General features: G+C 32.4%; 1 protein-coding gene across 5 annotated transcripts; it reads right to left on the bottom strand.

The window, feature by feature from the left end:
* Positions 1-417: 417 nt before the first annotated feature.
* LOC143254305 (putative peptidoglycan muropeptide transporter SLC46) lies at positions 418-22235 on the bottom strand. 5 transcript variants are annotated; one of them, XM_076509287.1, is made up of 6 exons: positions 21929-22235; positions 9373-10226; positions 5680-5916; positions 2995-3078; positions 2508-2664; positions 418-1545 (listed from the first exon to the last, which is right to left on the bottom strand). In XM_076509287.1, exons 2-6 carry the CDS (start codon positions 10211-10213, stop codon positions 1440-1442), a joined length of 1425 nt encoding a protein of 474 aa, XP_076365402.1. In that variant the 5' UTR covers positions 10214-10226; positions 21929-22235; the 3' UTR covers positions 418-1439. The 5 variants fall into 5 exon arrangements, with proteins under 5 accessions (XP_076365402.1, XP_076365386.1, XP_076365364.1 ...); XM_076509271.1 differs by having other exon boundaries at positions 21871-21975; XM_076509249.1 differs by lacking the exon at positions 21929-22235 and adding an exon at positions 21503-21915.
* Positions 22236-22562: the final 327 nt, after the last annotated feature.

The raw sequence follows: 22562 nt of genomic DNA, 5'->3' as shown, positions 1-22562 counted from the left end.
GTAACTTGATCAGCACCTTATGAAATGGTGCAAAAATGAAGAGGTATAAAAGACTGGTGTTCTGTTAATGAAAATGTTTTTACCAAATCAGGATCAAGATAGCTCTGAATGAAAGGGAGCAAGTACCTATCAGAAATACAGTCAGTGTAAGAGAATATTAACTTTTAACAGAATTTATCAAATAAAACAAATTAAATATAGGTATTTTGTAAATGTGACACACATACAAACAAAAAGTCAAATTGAAGGTTTGTTCAAATTCAAGGACGTCCTTTTTATATTTCATCTTTCATTGTAATGAGTAACAAACGTGCACTTTAAAATTATAAATGTGCTAACTTGATTTTGATTTGTTATTTTGTAATAAGTTCCAAGTATCATTTCTCATTGATATTACACAATACAGTTGAAAAATCTGTATGGAAAGATTTATTTAATAAAAGTAAATTTATGGTACAAGTATCAACAAGTCAACATGAAGATGTCAAATTTGTCTTTAAAAATTCAAAACTTAACTTTGCTTAAAAAGGAAAAATTCACATCCAAAATGATTGCAATTCTAATGTTTCAAAATTACACAGAAAGTGTTGATGAGCTCTCAATCATTCTGATGATGAAAGAAATAAACCTAAACCATGAAGGAACAGAACTGCCATGAGAGGCTAGAAACAGTTCTCATTTCCTTGTGTGACTAACTGCATTAACACCCAGGCTTATAAACAACTGAGTTATTAGCCTAGAAAGTGTAAAGTTGCATCATCTTGTCCAAATGATTGCAGAAAAACAAACACATGTTGATACACATATCTGGTGAAATAAGGATATCTGTCTGTCTGTGCATTTGTGTGTGTGTGTGTGGGGTGTAGGATAAATAGTGTAATGTTTATACTATTCTATGTATCCCTTTTGAGAATTTAAATCATCTTAAAAATCATCTAAACAGAAATTGAATTAGGTTACATAACCTTTATTATTTTAAGTGGATCACTATATGTGCTAAATCGCGAGTTCACAAAAAGATTTTGGTTTTAGGCTGTGTGATTATTAAATCAAAAACTTTGTGATCATAAGCACTGTAAAACAAAATATCACATACATGTTTATAACACATTTGTTTTATAAAATTAGTTCTAAGTAATATACATAATAGTTTTCTACACTTGTACTTTTTAAGCTAACAGATCAGTTTTGTTTTAAAGCTATAAAACAAAAACACACTATACTATAAAAATAACTTCTCAACAAGAAAATGTCAATAAATAGCTGGAATAAAGTTCTTTTAGTATCTTGCATTGTGATGATTCATCAGTCAAGATTCTTGGAAATTATTAACTGAAGAGACACACATTCTTTTAAAAATGAGCTAAAGTTTGTCAAATGTATATTGAAAAGTACAAAACTACCAAAGATATGGAGCTAACAAAACTAAATGCATTAAACTAGAAAATTTCTCCTTTAACAATATCCAGCTGCTCAACAAGAGGAATTCTCTCAGAGCTTTCAATGTGTCCCAATAGCTCTGGATGCAAGTTGCGACGAACATAGCTGAAAAATAGATTAATAGCACTGTTTACTTTGCACTTTTCAAGATCAAAAATAAGAAATTTAAACTGAAATTTTTTGCTCTTTAATGGGCCTGGACATTGGAAGAGTTATTTGTTTTGATACAATATTCATATATTAAAGAACTGACAACTTAAAGTATACAAATTACCATGATTAATTTATGTTAACCTTAAAGGCTGCATCATTATTAATAGAGAAACTTGCCCGAGGTCCAAACTGTTAAAAATACTAAACACTTTATTTTAAGTTCATTAAATTATATTCATAACATCAATAGTATGAGCATTTTAATCTAATTGAACAGGTTGAAAAACTGTTTAGCATTCTTCTGCAATACCTGTGCTTTTATCTCCAAAATGTCCTAAGAAAGTTACCAAATCAGAGAAGAGGTAAAGTCCAATGATAAAATGTTAGCACCATATACATTAAATAATTACCAGAAAAGCAAAAGTAATTAATTATGAGACACTTAAGTGAGATATGAGATCTTATAACAAAAAAAACACCTAAATGTTATAAAGAACATATTTCATTATAAACTGTTGGGTTATTACAAATGATAAAAAACAACTATAAGATATTTGAGGAAAATAATATATCATAAACATTAAAAAGATAGTGTTTGAAAGAAAGAAAATTAGGAATGGTATATTTGTATCACATTTCACTTAACAGTTACCCACATAATGCTATATCAAAGATATGTCATACAGAAATTAATAAGAGAAAAGACATCTAAATGCAAGTTATTAGGAATGGAGTAAATGACATTCTTGTATCATGGTGTTTTTTTTTCTTTTAAACATAAAATGGTGCTTTGTGTTCTTGTATACTTGATATTCACTGTATAAAAAATAATAGCAAGGTCTTATTATAAAACTTAAGTATAGTGGTTTGATAGTTCAAATAAAATATAAAGAAAATGCACTTTTTGAACTTACAGAAATACAAGAAGTGTAATACTTGTTAAAAAAACAAAAAACAAAAATATCTGTTCAGGATAATCTGGTAATGAAGCTTGAAAAATCCCTTTAGAGATGATGGTGGATACAGTGGGTAACACAAGTTCTAGAGCCCCAAAACTACCAAATAAGCTTCCTGTAAAATAACAAAAAACAATATTTATTTTTTGTGCAGAAGGAATTATAATTTTGTTAACTCACAAGGACATAGTTAAAAGTAATACATACAAATTACAGTTTTCAAGACATTATTCAAATTTGCACAACAAAAAATATATGCATTTTTCAATTTTATATTTTTCATCTGCCAGCTACTTTAATTCAGTGACAAAACTTTCTGAATAAATGTAGACTATATTTTTGGCTTTTACAAAAATTTAAAAGAAATTAAGAAAATTTTTTACAAATTTATAGCAAAATGTTATAATACTGTAAAAAAACATAAATAGTAAAAGTAAATTCTTACCATATTCTCTGCTATCAGACAGTTTTGATAGCAATGATAAAGTTGCAGTTGGAACCAACAAAGCAAGAGATCGTGCAAAAAAAGCTTCAAAATAGAGAAGAGTAAACACTTTAAATAAAAAAGTTTTAACAAAAGGATTATTATCATGCAGTAAGCCAAAAACTGTTTACTTTTTATGTTTTCAGGTTATTTTTTATTGTGCAAGATTATACATGCCTCTCAATATAAAGATTATAGATTATAAGTGTTATTTGTGAAATTATAGATCATTGACAAAATTATAATTTTAGACTAATGTTTAAGCAAGAAAATGTAAAAACAATCTTCAGCCATAGATCTTGCATGTAGCTTTACAAAAAAACTAATTACATTTCAGTTAAATAGCTACAATACATAAAATGACATTTATATAAATTCCTTCAAAACTACAGTTCCTTCTAGAAAAACTGTTACCATTTCTTTTTTACAAACCCATGCAGTTTGTAAGTCAAAAAGAATAAACTCAGGGGATTTAGTATGCTCTAGAGGAGCAGAATGAATTCTAGTATTCAAGCTAGAACAAAAAAAAAGTAGTTTGATAAAGGGGTTGATATAAACAAAACACAGTTTACTGGAAAAAACATTCATCTGTCAGTAGTGTTTGGCCTCAGAAGTGCAGAGTTCATTGAGCTGGTCAGACTGTGTTCATGTTGGCATACTATCATTGGCCTATTAAAAACGACTTATGAATACTAGTTCCCAATTGTCTGAAATAGATATAAAATCTGGTCTATACACCCTCGTATATTATATGCTGATAACACTGCCTCATTGCTACTACTACTATCAGTACTGTTTTTATTACTACTAGTACTGCCCTTGCTAATGCTGCTATTCATGCTGTTCTACTACAGATACTTTGTAGCTATCTCTTCCTTCAACACCAGACTAGCTGCTGTTACTGACTTTGCAAGTAACTGTATGATTTCAGTGATGACTGGACATGCTGGAGTACTACTTTTGTAAATGTTGGTTGGGTCTACATTGTTGTGAAGAGGAACTATGAAACTACTTAATATAAAAATATTTTGAATAACAAAGCAAAAGATTCTCACCAAATGATTACCATGGAACATATCTCATAAAAACCATGACAAAAATGGCTTTATGGGGCTGAAAAACCAAATTGTCATTTTTCAACATACGTGGCCACTACTATCTTTAATGAGGGAATTTGAATGGAGGGTACAAGTTTTTGTTCTTCATAGCCTAAAAATTAGTGCAAGTTTGGCCATGATGGTGGGCAATTTCAGTTACAGAATACTAGAAAGAATTGAAACTAAATTAACTAATATCACAAAAATGACCAACTAATTGAAATTAGTGTTTTCCATTATTACTGTTTTTTATTATTCCAACTATTCATTAATTGAAATATTATCATTATGATTCTTCATTTTATTTTCATTTAATTCAACTTTGTTCTGCTTACTTGGTCAGTGTCATGACTCGCAACAATATTCAACTAATCAAAATTAGGATTTCCAATTATATTTTTACTATACCAACTATCCAAATTTGTGGTTAAACACAAAACTACACATTGGGCTATCTATGTTCTGCCTACCACATCTGTTAAAACCAGTTTGTAGTATCACAAGTGTTTTGTTTTAGTAATATTGTCAGAATAATTGATTAGTTGAATGCAACTGATAAGCTTGATGGTTAATCAATTAGCAACTTTCACTGATTGTTTAGCTCTAACAAAATCACCTGTATAAGTTAAAAGTAGCCAAAATAAAATAAGCAATAATAGCATAATTATATGCTTCAGGAATTTTTATTATAGTAGGTACAAACAATGAAAGGTGATGCATGTATTAAATTTGTAAAAAGAAATTTGTCAGATTTAACCATCTGCTCTAAAATATAAGATATTTATTGCTCAAAAATATTAATATAATGCAAAATATATTTCAAAAAATGTCCTCCGATCAGTGACCCATGGGAAGGATCCAACAAATAGCCAGGTTTCATCAGGGCTCCAAGTATTGAAAAGATCCAGTAATTAAATTTAATGTTTACAAACTAAATAAAAAACAGCACTTATTTCACATTTTAATCTAAGTACATGGGGGACAGATATTAAATGTTTCAGGGTTGGAAATGAAATATATAAATTAATTTTGAAAATGCATTTAAAGAGAAATTGCAAAACTGTCCTGATTGCATTGCTAAGTATTTTGCAAATTATATATGAACAGAAGCTAACAATGGAAAGATTTCATGATGAGAAACCCAATTGAAGTAAACATATATCTCAGGACAGCTGGTATGAGTATTAGCATTTTTATTAATAAAGCAGAGAACAATGTTTTGATCTTCTTAATGTTAACCTGAAGATGACCTAAAAAGGTTGAAACATTGTTCTTTGCTTTATTAATAAAAGTATTAATACCCATACCAGCTATCTGAGATATAATGAAAAGATCTGACACTGAGATGCTTTAAGTGTGGAACATACATAATGTTGAAAAATAACTGCAATACACCATCTAACACATTACATGGAATACAAGTAAAAATAATGTTGAAACTTTCTCTAAAACATTACAAAAATAGCAAGTACATAATAAACAAAACAGTGTACAAAAATATACACATATAGGAGTTTACTAACACAATGAAGCAAACTAAAGTAATTACCTAAGATTGCAAGAATGAAACTGGGACTCAAAGCTTGTAGAAGTGAAGATAATGTAATTCCAAAAGAACCAACTATACCTAAAGATGCATCTTCAAAATAGAAACTTCTAGCTGTAGCCACAATCAAAAGAACTACAACAGCCTGCAGTAGGCCATTTACACTTTCAAACACCATGGAAGTCTTCTCCGTCCATGAAAAATTAGTACCATAATACTTTGGCATCATAGCCATCTCACCTAGATGGTAAAAAAAGTAGTGATAAGATATTTTAATCTAAAAATTCAGACTGAGAAAATAAAAACCAAGAAAAAACAATTAAAATATGAAATTTTCAGCTAAACTACCTTCCTTCTATGTACTAAATTTTGTAACCTGTAATTATTAAATTTTTCTTAAAAGTAAACTATATTTCAAATAAATTGTACAATTTATCTTAAATACACACCAATTTAAGTGTAAGCCATTATTGTGCTCATGGGTGGTAACAAAAAAACAAAAAAAACATTTAACAGTTTTCTACAATGATTAGAATTACAGGTTGCTTATTAATAAGAAAGTTTTGTAATTCAGTACACCATATGATATGACACAGAAAAGTGTAGTTGCATAAGAGTGCCAAGAACATTGTACAGATACATATGAATTAACCTGTACAGCTCATTCATTCAATTTGGAACTGACAAGTATGTAAAGAGATGAACTAGTGAAATGTTATTACAGCAAAGAAAAAATGCTGAGACAACTCTCATGAAACATCTGTAAAATGCCTTGGTCAAGTGTTGCTGTGTGCAATTTCATAAAAAGATTTGAGACAGATGTAAATTATGATAAGCCATGTACAAGCAGACCACCGACATTAACTAAAATTATTGCTGAGGTCAACCAAGTCACAGAAGTACAAGCCATACGTCAGCCAATATGTGTATTTTTCACTTTCACTGTCCATTCAGCTCCTTGGTCAACTTTGTAAATGTCTTAAAAGCTGTGTGATGTTGAAGCATTGACAAAGAAAGATTTATCCAATTGTGTTGATTTTGTATTGCAGTTCTTGGCAAGACTGGAAATTGATAACCAATGATCTACCAATATTTTATGTACTGTTAAAACAACTTACCTTTTCTGGAAGTTTCAACATGCACAACTGCCTTTCCTTGTCAGAAAATAATCTATGGGTAACATTTCCTACACACTTCCATGATGCTCTGGTAACAGTATTGTAAAGACTTATGTTGAAATTACAGTGTTGTAAAGACTTTGTTAATGGACCATAATATTTTGAAAAGCTATCAGCAAATGGACAGCTACCACAATGTTGATCCTGCATGCCATGCAATCATCACAAGCAATGTGACTTCTGTATTGCAACTCAAAATATGACATGGTGCCCCTCTCAATATTGGTAACTAGCTGAAACATATTTTATGAGTATTTTCAGGAAAGAATCATTTCATATCACTTTTCTTGTGAATTGGCACTTCATTCATCAGACCCAACACCAGCAAATTTCTGGTTATATAAGTGATTTCTGAAACACACATGTACTGGGGAAGCCTTATATGATTACAGACTTCAAGCATGCAACTGTCCAGAAAGTAGCCAACATGCCAAATGATATGCATGTTATTGTAATGTCTACTGTCACATGGATTCAGCCATTCTGAACACTGAAGAAAACACATTTTGAATAGCTTGCAATTTATCAAACATTAGGCCATAGTGGTGCCTCTGATGGTAACAGTGAGAACTGTGGCATTTACAACCACATGATGCCCTCAACACACTGAAATCTCTCCTTTCAATGCTGAGCTATGAAAGTTTCTTTATAGTCACTTTTTATGTAATTCTAAACACCCATGAGTGAAGCAAAGAGTATATGTTATACATGAAAGATACTACATTCTATGCCAACAAGCCTAAGACACAGTCAGTATCACATCCAATTTATTTCAAAAATGAATAATATGTCAATTTTCTTAAAAGCTATTGAGGCAACAATAAAAGTAATTTTTTTTGTTTTAATTAAAATATTATATTCCTGTGATGTATATTTTCAGAATGGTCAGCTAAATTTCATCTGAATATAAGAATAAATAAAAAAAATTACATTCTATTTTATGCTTACATATAATAAAAGTTTCTTACCATCATATACATTCACAGTGATCATATTTATAATATTATAATTGGCCACATTACCAGATGTTTTAAAACTTAAGTTACTAAACCAATGGATCATTTCACCACTTGCAGTTGATACAATACATAAAGCAGCTCATACACATCCATCTTTATCAAAAATTTCCTGTTTTATTTTGTGCAAAATAAATAAGCTAATTTTATGCTTTTGGTACATAGACATGATTCCAACTGTACACTGAACAAACATTCACTACATGTTCAGTATAACACGAGCAGAAACACTACACTGTCTAGTAACAGATACACAAAGTGATCATTATTAATTTTCGAACATTTCAATTATGTATACTTTCTCATTTGGAGAAAAACTAACAATTTAGTAATCCATACTCACCAACCCTATTGCAATATGATTTTAAGACTATTCTTACTTCCTATCAATTTTAATCATTGAAACTACCACATTACAAAATATAAATTGAAAAGAAATATTAATTTTTCTGATCAAACTATTAAAATTTTGGGTGTCCCTTATATCTCTGATCAAAATTTAAGTGTCATCAAGTTTGTAAGTTGCTGTTGTTTTTTCCCATGTTGCAGGAAAATGTATATACAGGAGTTACTTTTTCAAAATTTTCAATAGTTGGTGTACACTTTGGCACAAATCTGTTTGCTATCTTTTTCAACTTTAAAATATTAGCAACCATGAATAACAGTAAAACCAAACAATCAAGAATATCAAAATCTTCAAGAAGTTAATTTTCAGCAGATAATTACAAAATTATTTCATAATAAGCAAGAAAGAAAACAATTACAGATAGATATCATTTATTTGAAGTAAGGTATAAAATGACAGATCTGATGAATGAACATCTGTCAATTAAAAACACTCAAAGGTTACCAATTTATTAAGTAATTATCACCAAGTTAATTGAGATAAACTTACTGATAAAACAAAAGCTTCTAAATCTATTAGAATGATTTTCTAAAGTTATAATTTTTCTTGATATTTATAAAGATTATTTGATTTAGAATTACAATTTCAACTGGACTTTATCTCATGCTTACTATTTACATTACATAGCACTTAGACTATGATATAAATTTCTGAATAACAGGATTTTTTGACACACTTTCACACATTGTTAAAGCTACTAATACCAGATATTGGTTCATATTCTGGAATCATATCCAAAAAAACTAGGTTTAAATTAATGGTTATTACTATAAATTTAGGGCATTAAACAGTGACTATGCCTGCCACACAAAATATGTAAAATAGTTAAAAAAACATAAAAATTCTTGCTATACAGCATTAATTTTAATACTCATCAAAAGACACAGTTTATACAATAATACAAGCTACTGCATGTTTCTCTGTATTCTATATTAAATATATGAAATTATTTTAAAAATTCCTTAAATATTTTGAAGAGACACTAAACGATGTGTAAATTTATTGTTCTACACCATTTTTTACTTCAAGAAACATTGAAGCAATTATTGAATTCTGAATAAAATATTCTCTAAATAGGACTGATCTTTATACATACCATAAAAAGCCATACGCCCAATGATGAATGCAAATAATAGGATCAAAATGAAAAATCGGAAGTTATGGGTTCTTTTCTTAAAGACAGCATTTAAGCAACCAGCCAGATTGCTGGGGGCAATGATTCCTCTCCAACAACTTCCATCAAAATCCCCTAGTTGTTGCACAGTCTCATCCATAAAAAGTACCACCAAGATAATTAATGTAACATTAATACAGATGGACAGAGTAAAGACAGAAGTACAGACAGTCTTGAACAAATAAAGAGGGATCATAGATCTCCAGTGGCATCCTATTAAGGTTCCTACAGCAATTCCCAGTGTACAACTGCCAATTAATACCCCAAAATGATATGTTCTAGAACGATGGTCATTGGTGTCTGAGACACGACAAAATGCTGCTATAAGGAAAAGAATGTAGCTCCCAGTAAAACCACTTGGAACAGCTGCAACAAGAATCCACCTTGCTTCTATATCTATCACATTAGTAGCAATAATAAGTCCAAGATCCCGAAGAATGGAACCACTAAAAGGAATAAGAAAACACGATTTTCTCCCATGTTTGTCACTCCAAGACGCAAAATACAAACAAGGAATAAGAGCTACTACCATTTCAATTATTCTAAAATAAAATGTAAGTGTATCTGCATCTGTTTGATTTAATGAATAGTTGCCACTTTCATTAAAAGCAGTTTCTAAACAAGATGTTTTGGTTTCTTTTTCACACAGTTTATATGAAAACAGGATATTTACAAGTGAATAGATGGAAGTATGAATGGCAAAAAGGCCACCTATCACAGGATCTATTAGTAAGTGAGGGTGGTGTAAGCTTCTCAACTTCATTGGTTTTCTTACTCTGAAAAGAACAAAAATAAATAAAATGTAGAAACACATTCATATAAGTACTAAATGTTAATGAAAATTTAATTTTTAAAAAAAAATTCATTTTCTATAGAATTGTAAATAACAAAATAACTCACAACTTCTTAAAACTAACAAATAAAATATAACGTTAAAAAAAATGTTAACACCTAAAACCAATCTGAATTGTGCTAATACAGACATAATGCTCCATAGTTCTTTGCAAACTAAACATTGCATCTGTTTAAAAACTACAAATGTTTTTTGTTTTTGTTATAGTATTAAACACTAAATGGTTACACTATGTAACAAATTTTTACTGTTTATTGTTCCTGGGCAGAAAGAGTTATTTCCCAACTGCTTATGCCTAAAGTAAATGGAAAAGACCTATTTTTCTCTTCAAACTTTGCTTTTATGACCTGGTTAATGAAATTTTCAAAGTTACCCATTTTCCAAAACATTCCAGGTAGATTCAGTGCTGAGTAGCTGATAGAGAATTTCCTCAAACTTACAAGAATTTAAGAACCTTTTAGAATTTTCTAGAAGTTTCCATATAAGGGTCTCACCACTTCAGTTTAGGTCTAGCTGCCTAAATGAACACATAGACCAAGCATTCTCCAGATGCATTCTGCTACGTACGTGGCCAATTTATCAGAACAAGAATGAAAAAGTACTCTGTGACAGCATCTGCCTTGAAGTATGATGAGTATGGCTGGGAAGTTATTGGAGACTTCAAAATGGTGGCATTCCTGATGGGTCTCCAAGTTTCCCTGTTATCTTTGCCTTTAGGACACCAGGGACACCACAGTGCACTACAACAGGAAGAACTGACCACAACAGACAGTTCTTTGTGGGGAGGCACAATGTCAAAAGTGAGCCACCAGTGGACCTCCAGAAGGTGTTGTTCCCACCATTGCACATAAGATTGGGTCTTATGAAACAATTTGTCACCGCTCTTGATAAGGAGTCTGCAGCCTTCAAGACTTCTTCAAAGCTGTTATCTTCCTTGAACCACAAATAAAAAAGATCCTGGAGTGCACAGAATTCTCCAAGAAGCTCAGTAGGAAGGAAAAAAAGCTTGGGGCAGCTTTGTCGCAGTGGTTCGGGGCTTCTTGGCCAATCACAAGGCTGAAAAATATGTGGAACTGGTTGGGGCTTTGGTGTGGAACTACGGTAAAATGGGCTGCACGATGTCCCTGAAAGTCAATATCCTTGAAGCTTATTTTGATAAATTCAAGGAGAACATAAGAGTATACTCAGAGGAGCTAGGCGAACACTTCCAGCAAGATATACTGGACTTTGAACGCCGCTACCAAGGAGAGTATAACAAAAACACGATGGAAGACTATATTTGGAGGCTGATTGCAAATCTTGAAAAACTATTCACTTCTGAACATTTTTGTATAATTTAGTATAAATACATGTAAATCTTAATTCATATATTGTTTTATTCAGACATTATATAAATGAAAATGTGCAAATTTGCATTTTTACATAGAAAATCAGTTAATTTCTAAATTCATTATCCAGGTCACAAAAACAAAGTTTGAATGGAATAATGGCCATTTTCTATACTTTTACAACATAAGCAATTAAGAAATAACACATACTATCCAGGAACAAAATTTGTGTTACATAGTGTTATGACTGAATTCTTTTTCAAATAGTATTTCTAAATGAAAATTATAAACTAATAAACTATAGAAAAACAATTTATACAAAACATTTTAATGTTATCCCCCTTTGCCCCTCTCACAATAACTGTATTTATTGTGTTCGTGAGTTATGTTGGAGAAATAGTTCTACTTTTCACTAGTGGTATTTAAAATGAGTGAGTGTGGCAAAGGAGGAGGAAAAAGTCTAGGGGACTCCAGGGCAAAAAAGAGATGACCAATGCTGTTGATGTGATATTGTAGAGAAGAAGCAAGGCTATGAAGCAAGCCATTTTCTAATTTCAAATCCAACTAGATGGACTTTGATTCTTAAAAGGTATCACATTAAAAAAGGTCTAATGTATAAATTAAAAGATTTAAATGGCATTAAAAAGATTAATGGCCTTTAAAGAACTAAAAATATTACCAAGGTGGACAGTGTCACCATCACTAATAACACTGTATAACATTATGGACACATCTTGGGACAGAACATGTTTAAAATGGTGCCATCGTTGAGAGTCTTAATGACAGCAAGAAGTAAAATGTGGCTTATTGTGACCTAAGTGTTACACAGACAACACATTGTTGCATCAGTTCCAGATAAAAGATGATGATGAGTTAAAAAACTGTGACCGATGCGTAGTCTAGTTAGAACAACTTCCTCTTTTCGATCCTTACGGAAGCAAGACGACCAAAGTCCAATATAGGGTTTTATTTGGAAAAGCTTGTTTTCTCTTTGCTCACTCCAGGTCGACTGCCAGCTGGCATGGAGCTGAGCCTTGAATTCAGGAATATAGTCCATATATGGAACAGGCACAGCAGTGAACTGGATAGAAGTAGATTTTAAAGATTTTAAAGTTGGTTTTGGATATTGACAAGAACAAGGTGTGAACTAACATGAAGCGATTCCAGGGCCAGTAGAGAACTAAGAGAGTCAGTATAATAGTGCAGTTTGAGTACTGCTTAGATTCTATGTGATCCAGGGCAAGAGAAATGGTATACAGTTCAGCAGTGAACACAGAAGCTGTAGAAGGGATTCTGCACACAACCACTGAACCACAACAAACCATGCTAGAGCCCACACAGTCACCTCATTTCAAACCATCTCTATAAATAGGAATGGAAGGATAGTTTGAAAGACTTCAACAAATAACAGACAGTATTTCCAATTGGGAGTGTGCTTTTCTCAGATGACTTAAAGATAGGTCACATTTGGAAACTGTAAGAAGACATGGTAAGATGGGCTGACCAGTGGATACAGCAGTGTTATCCAAAGACAGACCCAATTCATCCAACTGTGCCTGGATACGAGGGTCAAAAAGAGCAATGACAAATCATCTGTTCTGAAAAAGTATGGCCCACCAAGAAAGGGAAAAACAAACCCAGGAGGGATGCTTTTGTAAGGAATGAATTTTTCGAAGCATATAGTGAAGACATTTGCAAATGGCAGAGGTGCAAAGAAGGTTCATGAGACTATGTATAAGCTCTAAACTGGGGAAGTGCGGAAAGCCCCAGTGCAGAGCCGAAGTTTTTGATGATGAAGGGGGTCCAACATCTTTAAGGCTGAGGTTCTGGCAGAGCCATAGACCAGTGATCTATAGTCGAGTTTCGATCGAATAAGAGCATGATATATCTTTAGCATAGAACATTGATCTGCTCTCCAAGTGGTGGAAGAGAAGACACGAAGGATGTTCAGTGCTCTTGTACATTTAACCTGTAGCTGCTTAATGTGTGGTACAAACGTCAGCTTATGGTCAAAGATAAGCCCCAAGAACTTTGTATCAAGGACCACAGGCAGCACAACTTCATTGATATGGAGTTCAGGATCAAGGTGAATACCCCATTGGCAGCAAAAGTGCATGCAAACAGTTTTAGAAAGAGAAAAGTTAAAGCCTTCTGCTGTGGTCCACTTCAGTAAACAATTGAGGGAAGTTTGTAGCTGTTGCTCAATATACCTCATGTTTGACAGCTGACATGAGATGTGAAAGTCGTCAACATAGAGCCCGTTTGCAACAGTGAGAGGAAGTTGTTCAGTGATGGCATTAATCTTTATCCTGAAAAATGACACTCAAAACAGCCATGAGGGGCTCCAAGTTCCTGTAAAAAAGAACAGGAAAGTGTCAAACCCACATGAACTTGGAATCTCCTGTTCATTAAACAATTTTTCATAAAATTGGGCAAATGGACACCTAACCCATATATATGGAGATCTCACAAAATGCCATACCTCCATATTGTATCATAAGCCTTCTCAATGTCAAAGAATACTGATAGAAGATGTTGTCCTTTGAGAAAGGCTTCTCTGATTGACGTTTCAGGTCGATTCAGATGGTCCATGGTGGAGTGCTGTCATTGGAACCCACACTAGGTGTGCGAGAGGAGGTTGTTTGATTCGAGGAACCCAACAAGATGAGCATTAACCATCCTCTCTAAGGTCTTACAGAAACAGCTCATCAAAGCAATTGGACAGTAGTTTGAAGGAATCTTGGGATTATTCCCAGGCTGAGAGAAAGGTAGGACAATAGCCTGGCACCAAACATTCTCCTGCCAGATCCAGTTAAAAACAATCAGAAGAATAGCAAGAGAAGCAGGAAATAGATGGCACTGCATTTCATAATATGCATCATCAGGTCCAACTGATGTACTGCCAGACCGAGTTCCACCAGTGTAAAGGGACGAATTTAGCCATAGAGACAATCAGCTCGAAAGGAAAGAGGTGATCGCTCTGCCCGAGTCTTGATAGCTAAGAAGGTGGAGGAAGAAGCAGGCATGCTAGATACCTGGCAAAAGCTTTCACCTAGAGTATTGGTGATGCTTAGGGTATCAGCTACTTTCTGGCCATCAGAGCAAGATCAACAGGGTGACAGAATTATATTGCCCACTGACCTTTCGAATCTTGCCCCATATGACTTTGGAACTGGTGGTAGAAGAGATGCTGGTTGTGAACCTAATCCCAGATTCCTTTTAGCTTAGACATCTTACCCATCAAGCATGTGCACAGGCCTGTTGGAAAGCGATGCAGTCTGAAAGTGTGGGATATCTATTGAAAGTATCCCAGGCCAGTTTTTGAGCCTTCAATACCATGTGGCAGGCAGGATTCCCCCCACGAACGAGAATATAGTGGAAAACGTGTTAAGGTTTTAGGAATACACTGAGCAGCTGCTCGTATGATACAGTCAGTTACAGCTGCCACAGTGGTCTATTATTGATGGCAGGATCAAATTCTGCAAAAGCAGTGAAAGAGAGCCAGTTTCCACCTAGGAGATGTAAAAATGTCTTTCTTTTCAGTGTCAATAGAAAACTGTTGAGCTGATGTTGTCTGAAACAGGTAAGATCTTTGGAAAGAAGTAGATATTTTCTTTATTTGCTGTATGTGTGTTTTGTTATAGCAAAGTCACATAGGGCTATCTCTTGTGTCCATTAGGGGAATCAAACCCCTGAATTAAGTGTTGTAATTCTGAAGACTTAACTACTATCCTACCAAAGAACATTTTGCTGTTATGACTACTGAATGAAATTTATTGCTTGTTTTATTTGAAAATAACAACAGAAGTTTGAGTGTTTAATAATTTTATGGTCTGTATTTCACCAGTGACACTTCAGCTGTTTTATGACTGGCTTACTTAAACTGCTATATTTTTAATTTCAATTCTCCAACATGCACTCGTACATTATATCTGATAATAACCAGTAAAACTGTTTTCATCTTCCCCTACAGCCCTCTTAAATGTTCATTTACTCAATTAACTGATTCAATACAAATTTTTGTCATTGTAAGTATTAAAGTTATTAGCTTAGACAAAACTAGAAAAGACCTACTAAAACTTGGACATTTTATGAATATTTGTGTTTGAATCATTCTAATATCTAATTCTAATCACTGCCACCAACCTCTACCCTGAATTACCACCATACACACACAAATTTTATTTTAAGAACAAATATAGCCCAACTATTGTTTCCTATGCCTGTTTTGTCACCAAATTTCCCAAATGTGTTTGCACAGCATGTGTGGTGTTCTTAACAATTCCAGAAAGTTCCAAAGCAAGATTAAGAATAGTGGAAATTTTGATTATTATGCAAGAATGGGCTAAAAGGAGCCACTGGGAATTCCAGAGGAAAAGAAAAGTTTCAAGTAATGAATGATGAGCCATTACTGGATTGTAGTCATTTTAATTTTCATATTACATTTTCTGTTTAAAAATATCACTTAATGTTAATAAAATGAAAAAGTAATGAAAAGAAAAAAAAATAGAAGAGAAAATAAACATAGATGTACGACTGGAGGAAGGGAGGGAGCTAAAATTAAATACAAGATTTGATCAAAATGTTCCAAGACTTCTTGTGTTACAGCTGCCAGTACAGAGGCAATGAGCCTGTGGTGTGTACAAAGTACAAATAGTGATCTACCTTACAAACAAGCCATTTCTCCAGACCTTATACATGTGTTGCAAAAAACATATTCAAAGACAGATGTATCTCTAGCCCCTGTCATAATACAAATGGACAGGAAAGAACACACCATCGCACACTGCTGTGTCTGTTAAACAGTTTTTGACAGAAAAACATTCCTGTGATACCACACCCCCATATTCTCCCAATTCTTCCCGTGTGATTTTTTTCTGTTGCAAAAATTAAAATTAAGTTGAATGGAAAGATTTGATGACATTCCAACCATCCATAACAATGTGAAAGCAGAACTTAGATGACATTCCAACCCATAACAGTTGAACTTAGAGACTTCCAGCATTGTTTTCCAAAAATGGCAATGTGAAAGCACGAACTTAGATGACCATACATAAAGTGTGTACATAACAATGTGAAAGCAGAAGTTGAAGTTGAAAACTTCCAGCATTGCTTCTGGGATAGCATATAATACTGATGTATGTGCATTATTCTTCAAAATAAAAGTGAAGTATTAGTACTTTCTGATCACACCTTGTACTTCCCCAGTGCAGAGATGGCACAGATAAGTTAAGTAAAGCAACCGCCTATGACACCAAGAGGGCTGTAAAATACAAAACAAACAAACAATGGATTTATTTGCAAAAGTCACCACATGTTCATAAAATCATGGTTATCAGTTTCCTGCTGTAGAATTTAAAAAAAGTTTATTTGGGAAGCATGCAGGATAAAAGTGCATAATTATAAATTTTATTTAAAAATCTGTATACATTAGAAATTTTATTTAAAAATCTGGAAACTAGAACACTGTGGTATGAAAGTGTGCACAATCAAAACATTTTTAAAAAATTCTATTTATGTTTGAAAAAGTTTGTAAAATATCTAATAAAAGTAACAATTAAGCAGTGATAACTCAAGTGGTAAGACAATGGGCCTAATAAAATCTGGCTGATGAAAGCTGCCTCTGAAAATGTTAAGCAGAAAAAGAGAAAGATATGGAAACTGAGAGGGATGTTCTTTATATGTTTTGCAATACTTCACATTAAAATCAAAGGAACAGGTTATAATTTGCTGCTAAAGCTCATGAAAAGACCAGCATTACAGTGTCCTGCTACACTGTTTCAGAAACTGAAGATACTACAGCTTGTAATAACAAAAACAAGAAAAAAAGGAGAGGAAGAGAAGATGAAACATGAAAATATGTGTATGAGTCATCCTGCTAAATGTCCAAAATGTGACTCAATGTTACAACAGTTGTTGGTTGAAATGGATTTAGTGCAATACCATACATGACTCTCCCAAAGGCAACAAGGGAATGAAATTCAGAAGTTATTACATGTGGTAGGAAAAAATACCAAGAGAACTGGTTTAATATTTGGTTGCAAGTGATTCAGTGTTTAACTTTTGTTACATTGTTTTCATCATAGTTAACTTTTCATTGTCATTAAGCATAAAAACAAAAAGTCAAACAATTTGTCAGTACTTTTAAATCATTGCATGTGAGCAGATTATATGGAAATATTTCAACAAGGAAATAATTAGAATCTCAACAAATGAAGTAATCAATACAGAAAGACTACACCTGATTAAAAAGAAGTGAAGTGAAGAAAAACTTAAATGTCTTCTAACAATTCATACAAAAGTTGTAATGAACCTATCCTTTATTCACATCAAAACTTTGAGACATTTTTTTATTTCAAACACCTGCTGCAACAGTCATTCAATCAATCAAAGAAAGGTTTCATCAATTACAGAGATAAAGGTTATTCTTCAGTGTCTTGGAAAGTATTTCATACATGACAAAAGCAAGCTAAAAGAATTTGCTGAAATACTGTGCAAATAAGTTATCAGATTGTGAAACAAGTGATATCATTGCAAAAAAAAGTGTAGCAAATTGCAATTCATCTCACAGACTGTCTGTACAAGTACTTTGAAAGGTGTTTTGAACACATATGCAAAAATACATCAAAATCATCACATTCCACCACTCTTGTACCACTTTAAATTCTGAAGATATTACCCATCACCATGGATAACAAAAAAAATGAAATTTCTGTAACTTTACAATTTCAAATTGGTGTATCAGCCACACACTGTTAACATGTTAAATGTTGATGTAAAATTTCTTCAGGCATTATGAATAAATACAATTGAGTTGGACTTGTAGTCCAATTGTTTTGTTGCACAGTTAAAGGTGTAAGCTGCAAAATGGAAGGTGATAGGGGTGTAGCTGGGCACCAACCCTCAGGACCTGCCTCTGATGTATTTTAATATTTTCTACTACCTTCTATTACCACTTTAACTTTTTAAATTTGTTATTTGTGCATATTTAATATACTGCTTTGGTCAAAAAGGTTTTTAAGTTCCTTCTGCTTGAGTGACTTATTGTTCTGAATCAATCACCTAGAACAGCACCTTGTGTTTTCCCATGGGAAAGATAATTGCAAGGTTACTCATAGCACATGGAGGTATATTTTCTATTGACAGTCCAGGTGACTCACAGAAGTAATGACTTCCTTTGTATTTCATTGAGAATGATCAGTCACATGAGTAACATCAGTCAATCTGGACAAGCATGATGGTTAAAGTACCTAACGTGACATTTATTCACTCTGGAACATGATTTAGATATATAGTTTAGAACAGGAGATCACAGTTCATTTGCTATCCAAATCAGAGTACCTTCAGAGATAACCCTGCAGCAGAGCCAATGGTCTGCTGCAACAGAAAAAGCATACATTTTTGATGTATTTGTTCTCAATTACATTTGTTCATTTTGACTGTATACTTGTGTTCAGTCTTTATTATTATTTCTCAGAAATTCAGTTAATCTGACTCTCTTAAAATAGCCAAATGCCTCGTCATCTAATTAGTCATGCATGAATGGATTAACGAGATTGCCACTGTCCCTTTCTACTATCTAGCAAAACCACAGCCAAGGGAACAGGCTTGGAGAAATAATTTAAAGCTAGACATAACCACAACATTTCTGCTCAAACCTGGTAAATCACACAAATATATATATAAATAAATAGAAAAGGACGACTTAATAACTGCCACAAATTATCCAAATCTCCATAGGTTTTTTTTCGTCATTAAAATAAATACAAGTTTTACCCAAGGCAGTGAGAAAAAAAATACTACATGAGAATTAAAGTTTACTTGTGTCAACTGTTCTTTCAAAAAGCACAAGATGGAATTTGTTGAAATATTACTGATAGAAAATATTTTAAAAATTCAGTTTGATAAAAACAGATAGAGATATTTTTATGCCAAATAATCTGATCTTCTAAATAATCTGATTTAATTTAAAATTAAATGAACTTGGACTAAATGCTGAATGCATTGGAAGAAGTCTTATTTTGACCTTGGATTTTGTACTTTTTAGAAAGCTGGAGATATGCAGTCAGCACCTGGCTCTATAAATAAATGTCCCTGCCAAGTTTAACTTACAATATGATGTATGATATTGGGTTCAGAAAAAAACAACTTATATGCATAAAACTAAAACAGTGCAATGGGCTATCTGCAGAAACAATAAATAAAATTTGCATTTTGTAAATATAAAAAAAAAAAAGAGTCCAGTAATTAAAAAATTATGGAAATAATGGTAGCCAATAGTTGCAAGGAATATCAGATATTTTAAAATCATTATATAAGCAAAGAGTAACCGAAATTTTGTGACAGAAAATATTGAATAACTGTGTATAGTATTTCAGAAAATATTATAAATGATGTTGATATACAAATAAAACCAATTTAAAAATTCGTTTTAAAGTTGAGAATAAGTGATCACTCATCTAAATTAGTGTGATCCAAAAGTTTGTTACTCTACATCACTGTAATAATATTCTTTCAAATTCTTATCAATTACAGATCAATGCACAAGTCTTTGTAAACAGCACAAGTGCATCACATACAAATAAACAAAGGAACCTACTTAGGTTTGAAAAAAAATGGTGTGGCCAAAAAATGATCAAGCTCATGTTTGGTACTGGGTTTTTAGGTCACTGAGGGCCTGGGAGGGTCAAATACATTAAAGGATTGAATGTATGATTTGAATGAATCAAATCAAAACTGGTGCCTATAATTATAGCATCATTGCCAGGCCACATTTTTTATTTGTGTTGAAGCAGAATTGTGGGTAAATACACACCCACAAACCATAGCAAATAAGAAAGTGACACTCAACAGTAACCGACATTAGCTTTAGTAATGCAACCCGATTATTAACAACAGACCTATATTTTACAGAACCAATCACATTCTCTAAAGGATGGTGATAGTTTTTTCTTCTTTAAACAGTGTTAATAATTTCCTTTGTAGTAACACCATGAAAACTAGATTATCAGTTTCTTATCATCAACAGTATCAACCATTATTATTTAGCTAGCAGATCAAATATTGTGTGACACTAAATACTCTTTAATAAGGAAAATTTCATAAAAGTTTGTAAATCTGTGATTAATTAATAATAAATCTTAACCATCCATTTCTATTCTCTTGAAAACTTGAGCTATAAACTGATAATTTAATTCTCTTGGCCTAACCAAAACATTATGTAGATATACGTTGTTTCACCCTAAACTTTTGCTGCTTTAAATCAGCCATCTTTAATCCAAATGACAAAAAACTAAAAATAGTCCACCTTGTAATAAAGTTAAAAGTTGTAATAAAAATTTCAGACTGATAGTTCACCTGACTTTTTGCATAGCCATATGCAAAATTTGGTCAAAAGTAAACTTTTCTTTTAATAATTTTGCATAGATGGCTTATATTTGGACCAAAGTTAACATAATTTTAGGTTATAAAGACCTATGAGTGTACCAGATTTGAAAAAAAAAAATCCATTAAAGTTAGATATGGTTTCTGTGAAGAAAGAATAGGAAGAAATTCAATTAAAAGTACAGATATTATACTTTGCATATTTTCCATTGGACTGCCTTGAAACTTGGTAAGTGAAGTATGGGTCTAGTAGAGCACATCCACCAAAAATATGGGATAGTTTGGATAGCCACTGTCCGAGTTACAGAAAGTGAAAAATTACTAAACTATCGTTCTGGTAAATAACAGTCCTGCAGGTTGTTTTGGCCACACAACACACTCCTGTGTGCCTTAATGTCATCTACACTTGACAGGTTCAAATAAGGAACAACTAAACATGTTTAACTATGAGATAAACGACTAATGAATAATTTCAACATTAACTTACCTGCTTACTTTCCAAAATGATGACAATTTATTTTTAAAAAATTTTAAATAATTTTTATTTTTATAATTATTCACCAGTTTGCTACTCATAACAGAAACACTGTGCGTTTAAACTAGATTATACTACGATTTTTTTTTTTCAAATCAATCACATGTGTACTGTGTCCATATTATAAGACCATTAAATTTTTTACACATGTTGCATTTTAACCAGGTAAAGCTAAAGTTCATGCTCTGAATCATAGTATTCAAACTATTTGTTGTTCGTTCTTACATTTAATTTACGACATATAATACAATCTTTTTTTTTTGTTATTGTTTATACTTTTAGGTCTTTAAAAACACAGAAATTATTAAATTTTAGCGAACCTGCTTTACATTAATTATTACGTGGTGTGCGACAACGGAAAGTAATTTTTCTGCTTACCACGCGCCAACCAGAACATGAATGCACGTGATTTGTGAAGTTGCTTGTCCTTGTACGTCGATTTTCAATGGGTGACAAGTAGAATGCACTTTCAAAAATTCCAACTTTGTTTTATTCTTAATAGAACTAAATTTTTGTTAATTACATGCTAGCAAAACACAGAGATTGCGGAAATCCTCCTGAACCAAACGAAATAACAATTACAACACTTTATAAACTTATCACAAAATCTCCACCACTTTCTCCTACCCATCTATTCTATACCGTAAAATATAGTTTTAAGAGGAGTTAGTTGTGTTTCGAATGTTTAGCAACGCCATCATACGAGAATTAGCTTCATAATATCTTTGATTTCAGGCATAGTCAAGAAAACATCACTACTTTTTCTTTTACAGAACATCAGTGATACAATATTTAATTATCTGTATATGAATAATTCACTGTTCTTCAAATTTAAAATTTATCATTAAAAATGGTGAGGGCGCGAATGTCATCTTAAATTAGTAATATTTTCTACAGTGATGATTCTTTCCTTACTTCTAGAAAAATAATAAGTTAACTGGATTTCATCATTTGTAGTATGTTAGTTTGTTGTTTAGCGAAAAGCTACTCAGTGGAATATCTGTGCTGTGCC

This window comes from Tachypleus tridentatus, chromosome 1, assembly GCF_004210375.1.
Source record: "Tachypleus tridentatus isolate NWPU-2018 chromosome 1, ASM421037v1, whole genome shotgun sequence".
NCBI classification, from domain to species: Eukaryota; Metazoa; Arthropoda; class Merostomata; order Xiphosura; family Limulidae; genus Tachypleus; species Tachypleus tridentatus.
This window is presented reverse-complemented; position numbering and strand designations above follow the sequence as displayed.

Bases quoted from the DNA above. Each gene is read 5' to 3' on its own strand.
- LOC143254305 (XM_076509249.1), bottom strand. From the start codon at position 21,591: ATGAGTAGCAAACTGGTGAATAATTATAAAAATAAAAATTATTTAAAA. The intron at 3,079-5,679 runs GTAATTACTTTA...TCTATTTTGAAG, and splicing joins TTTCATTCTTGCAATCTTAG to CTTTTTTTGCACGATCTCTT. The intron at 2,665-2,994 runs GTAAGAATTTAC...GTTATTTTACAG, and splicing joins GTCTGATAGCAGAGAATATG to GAAGCTTATTTGGTAGTTTT.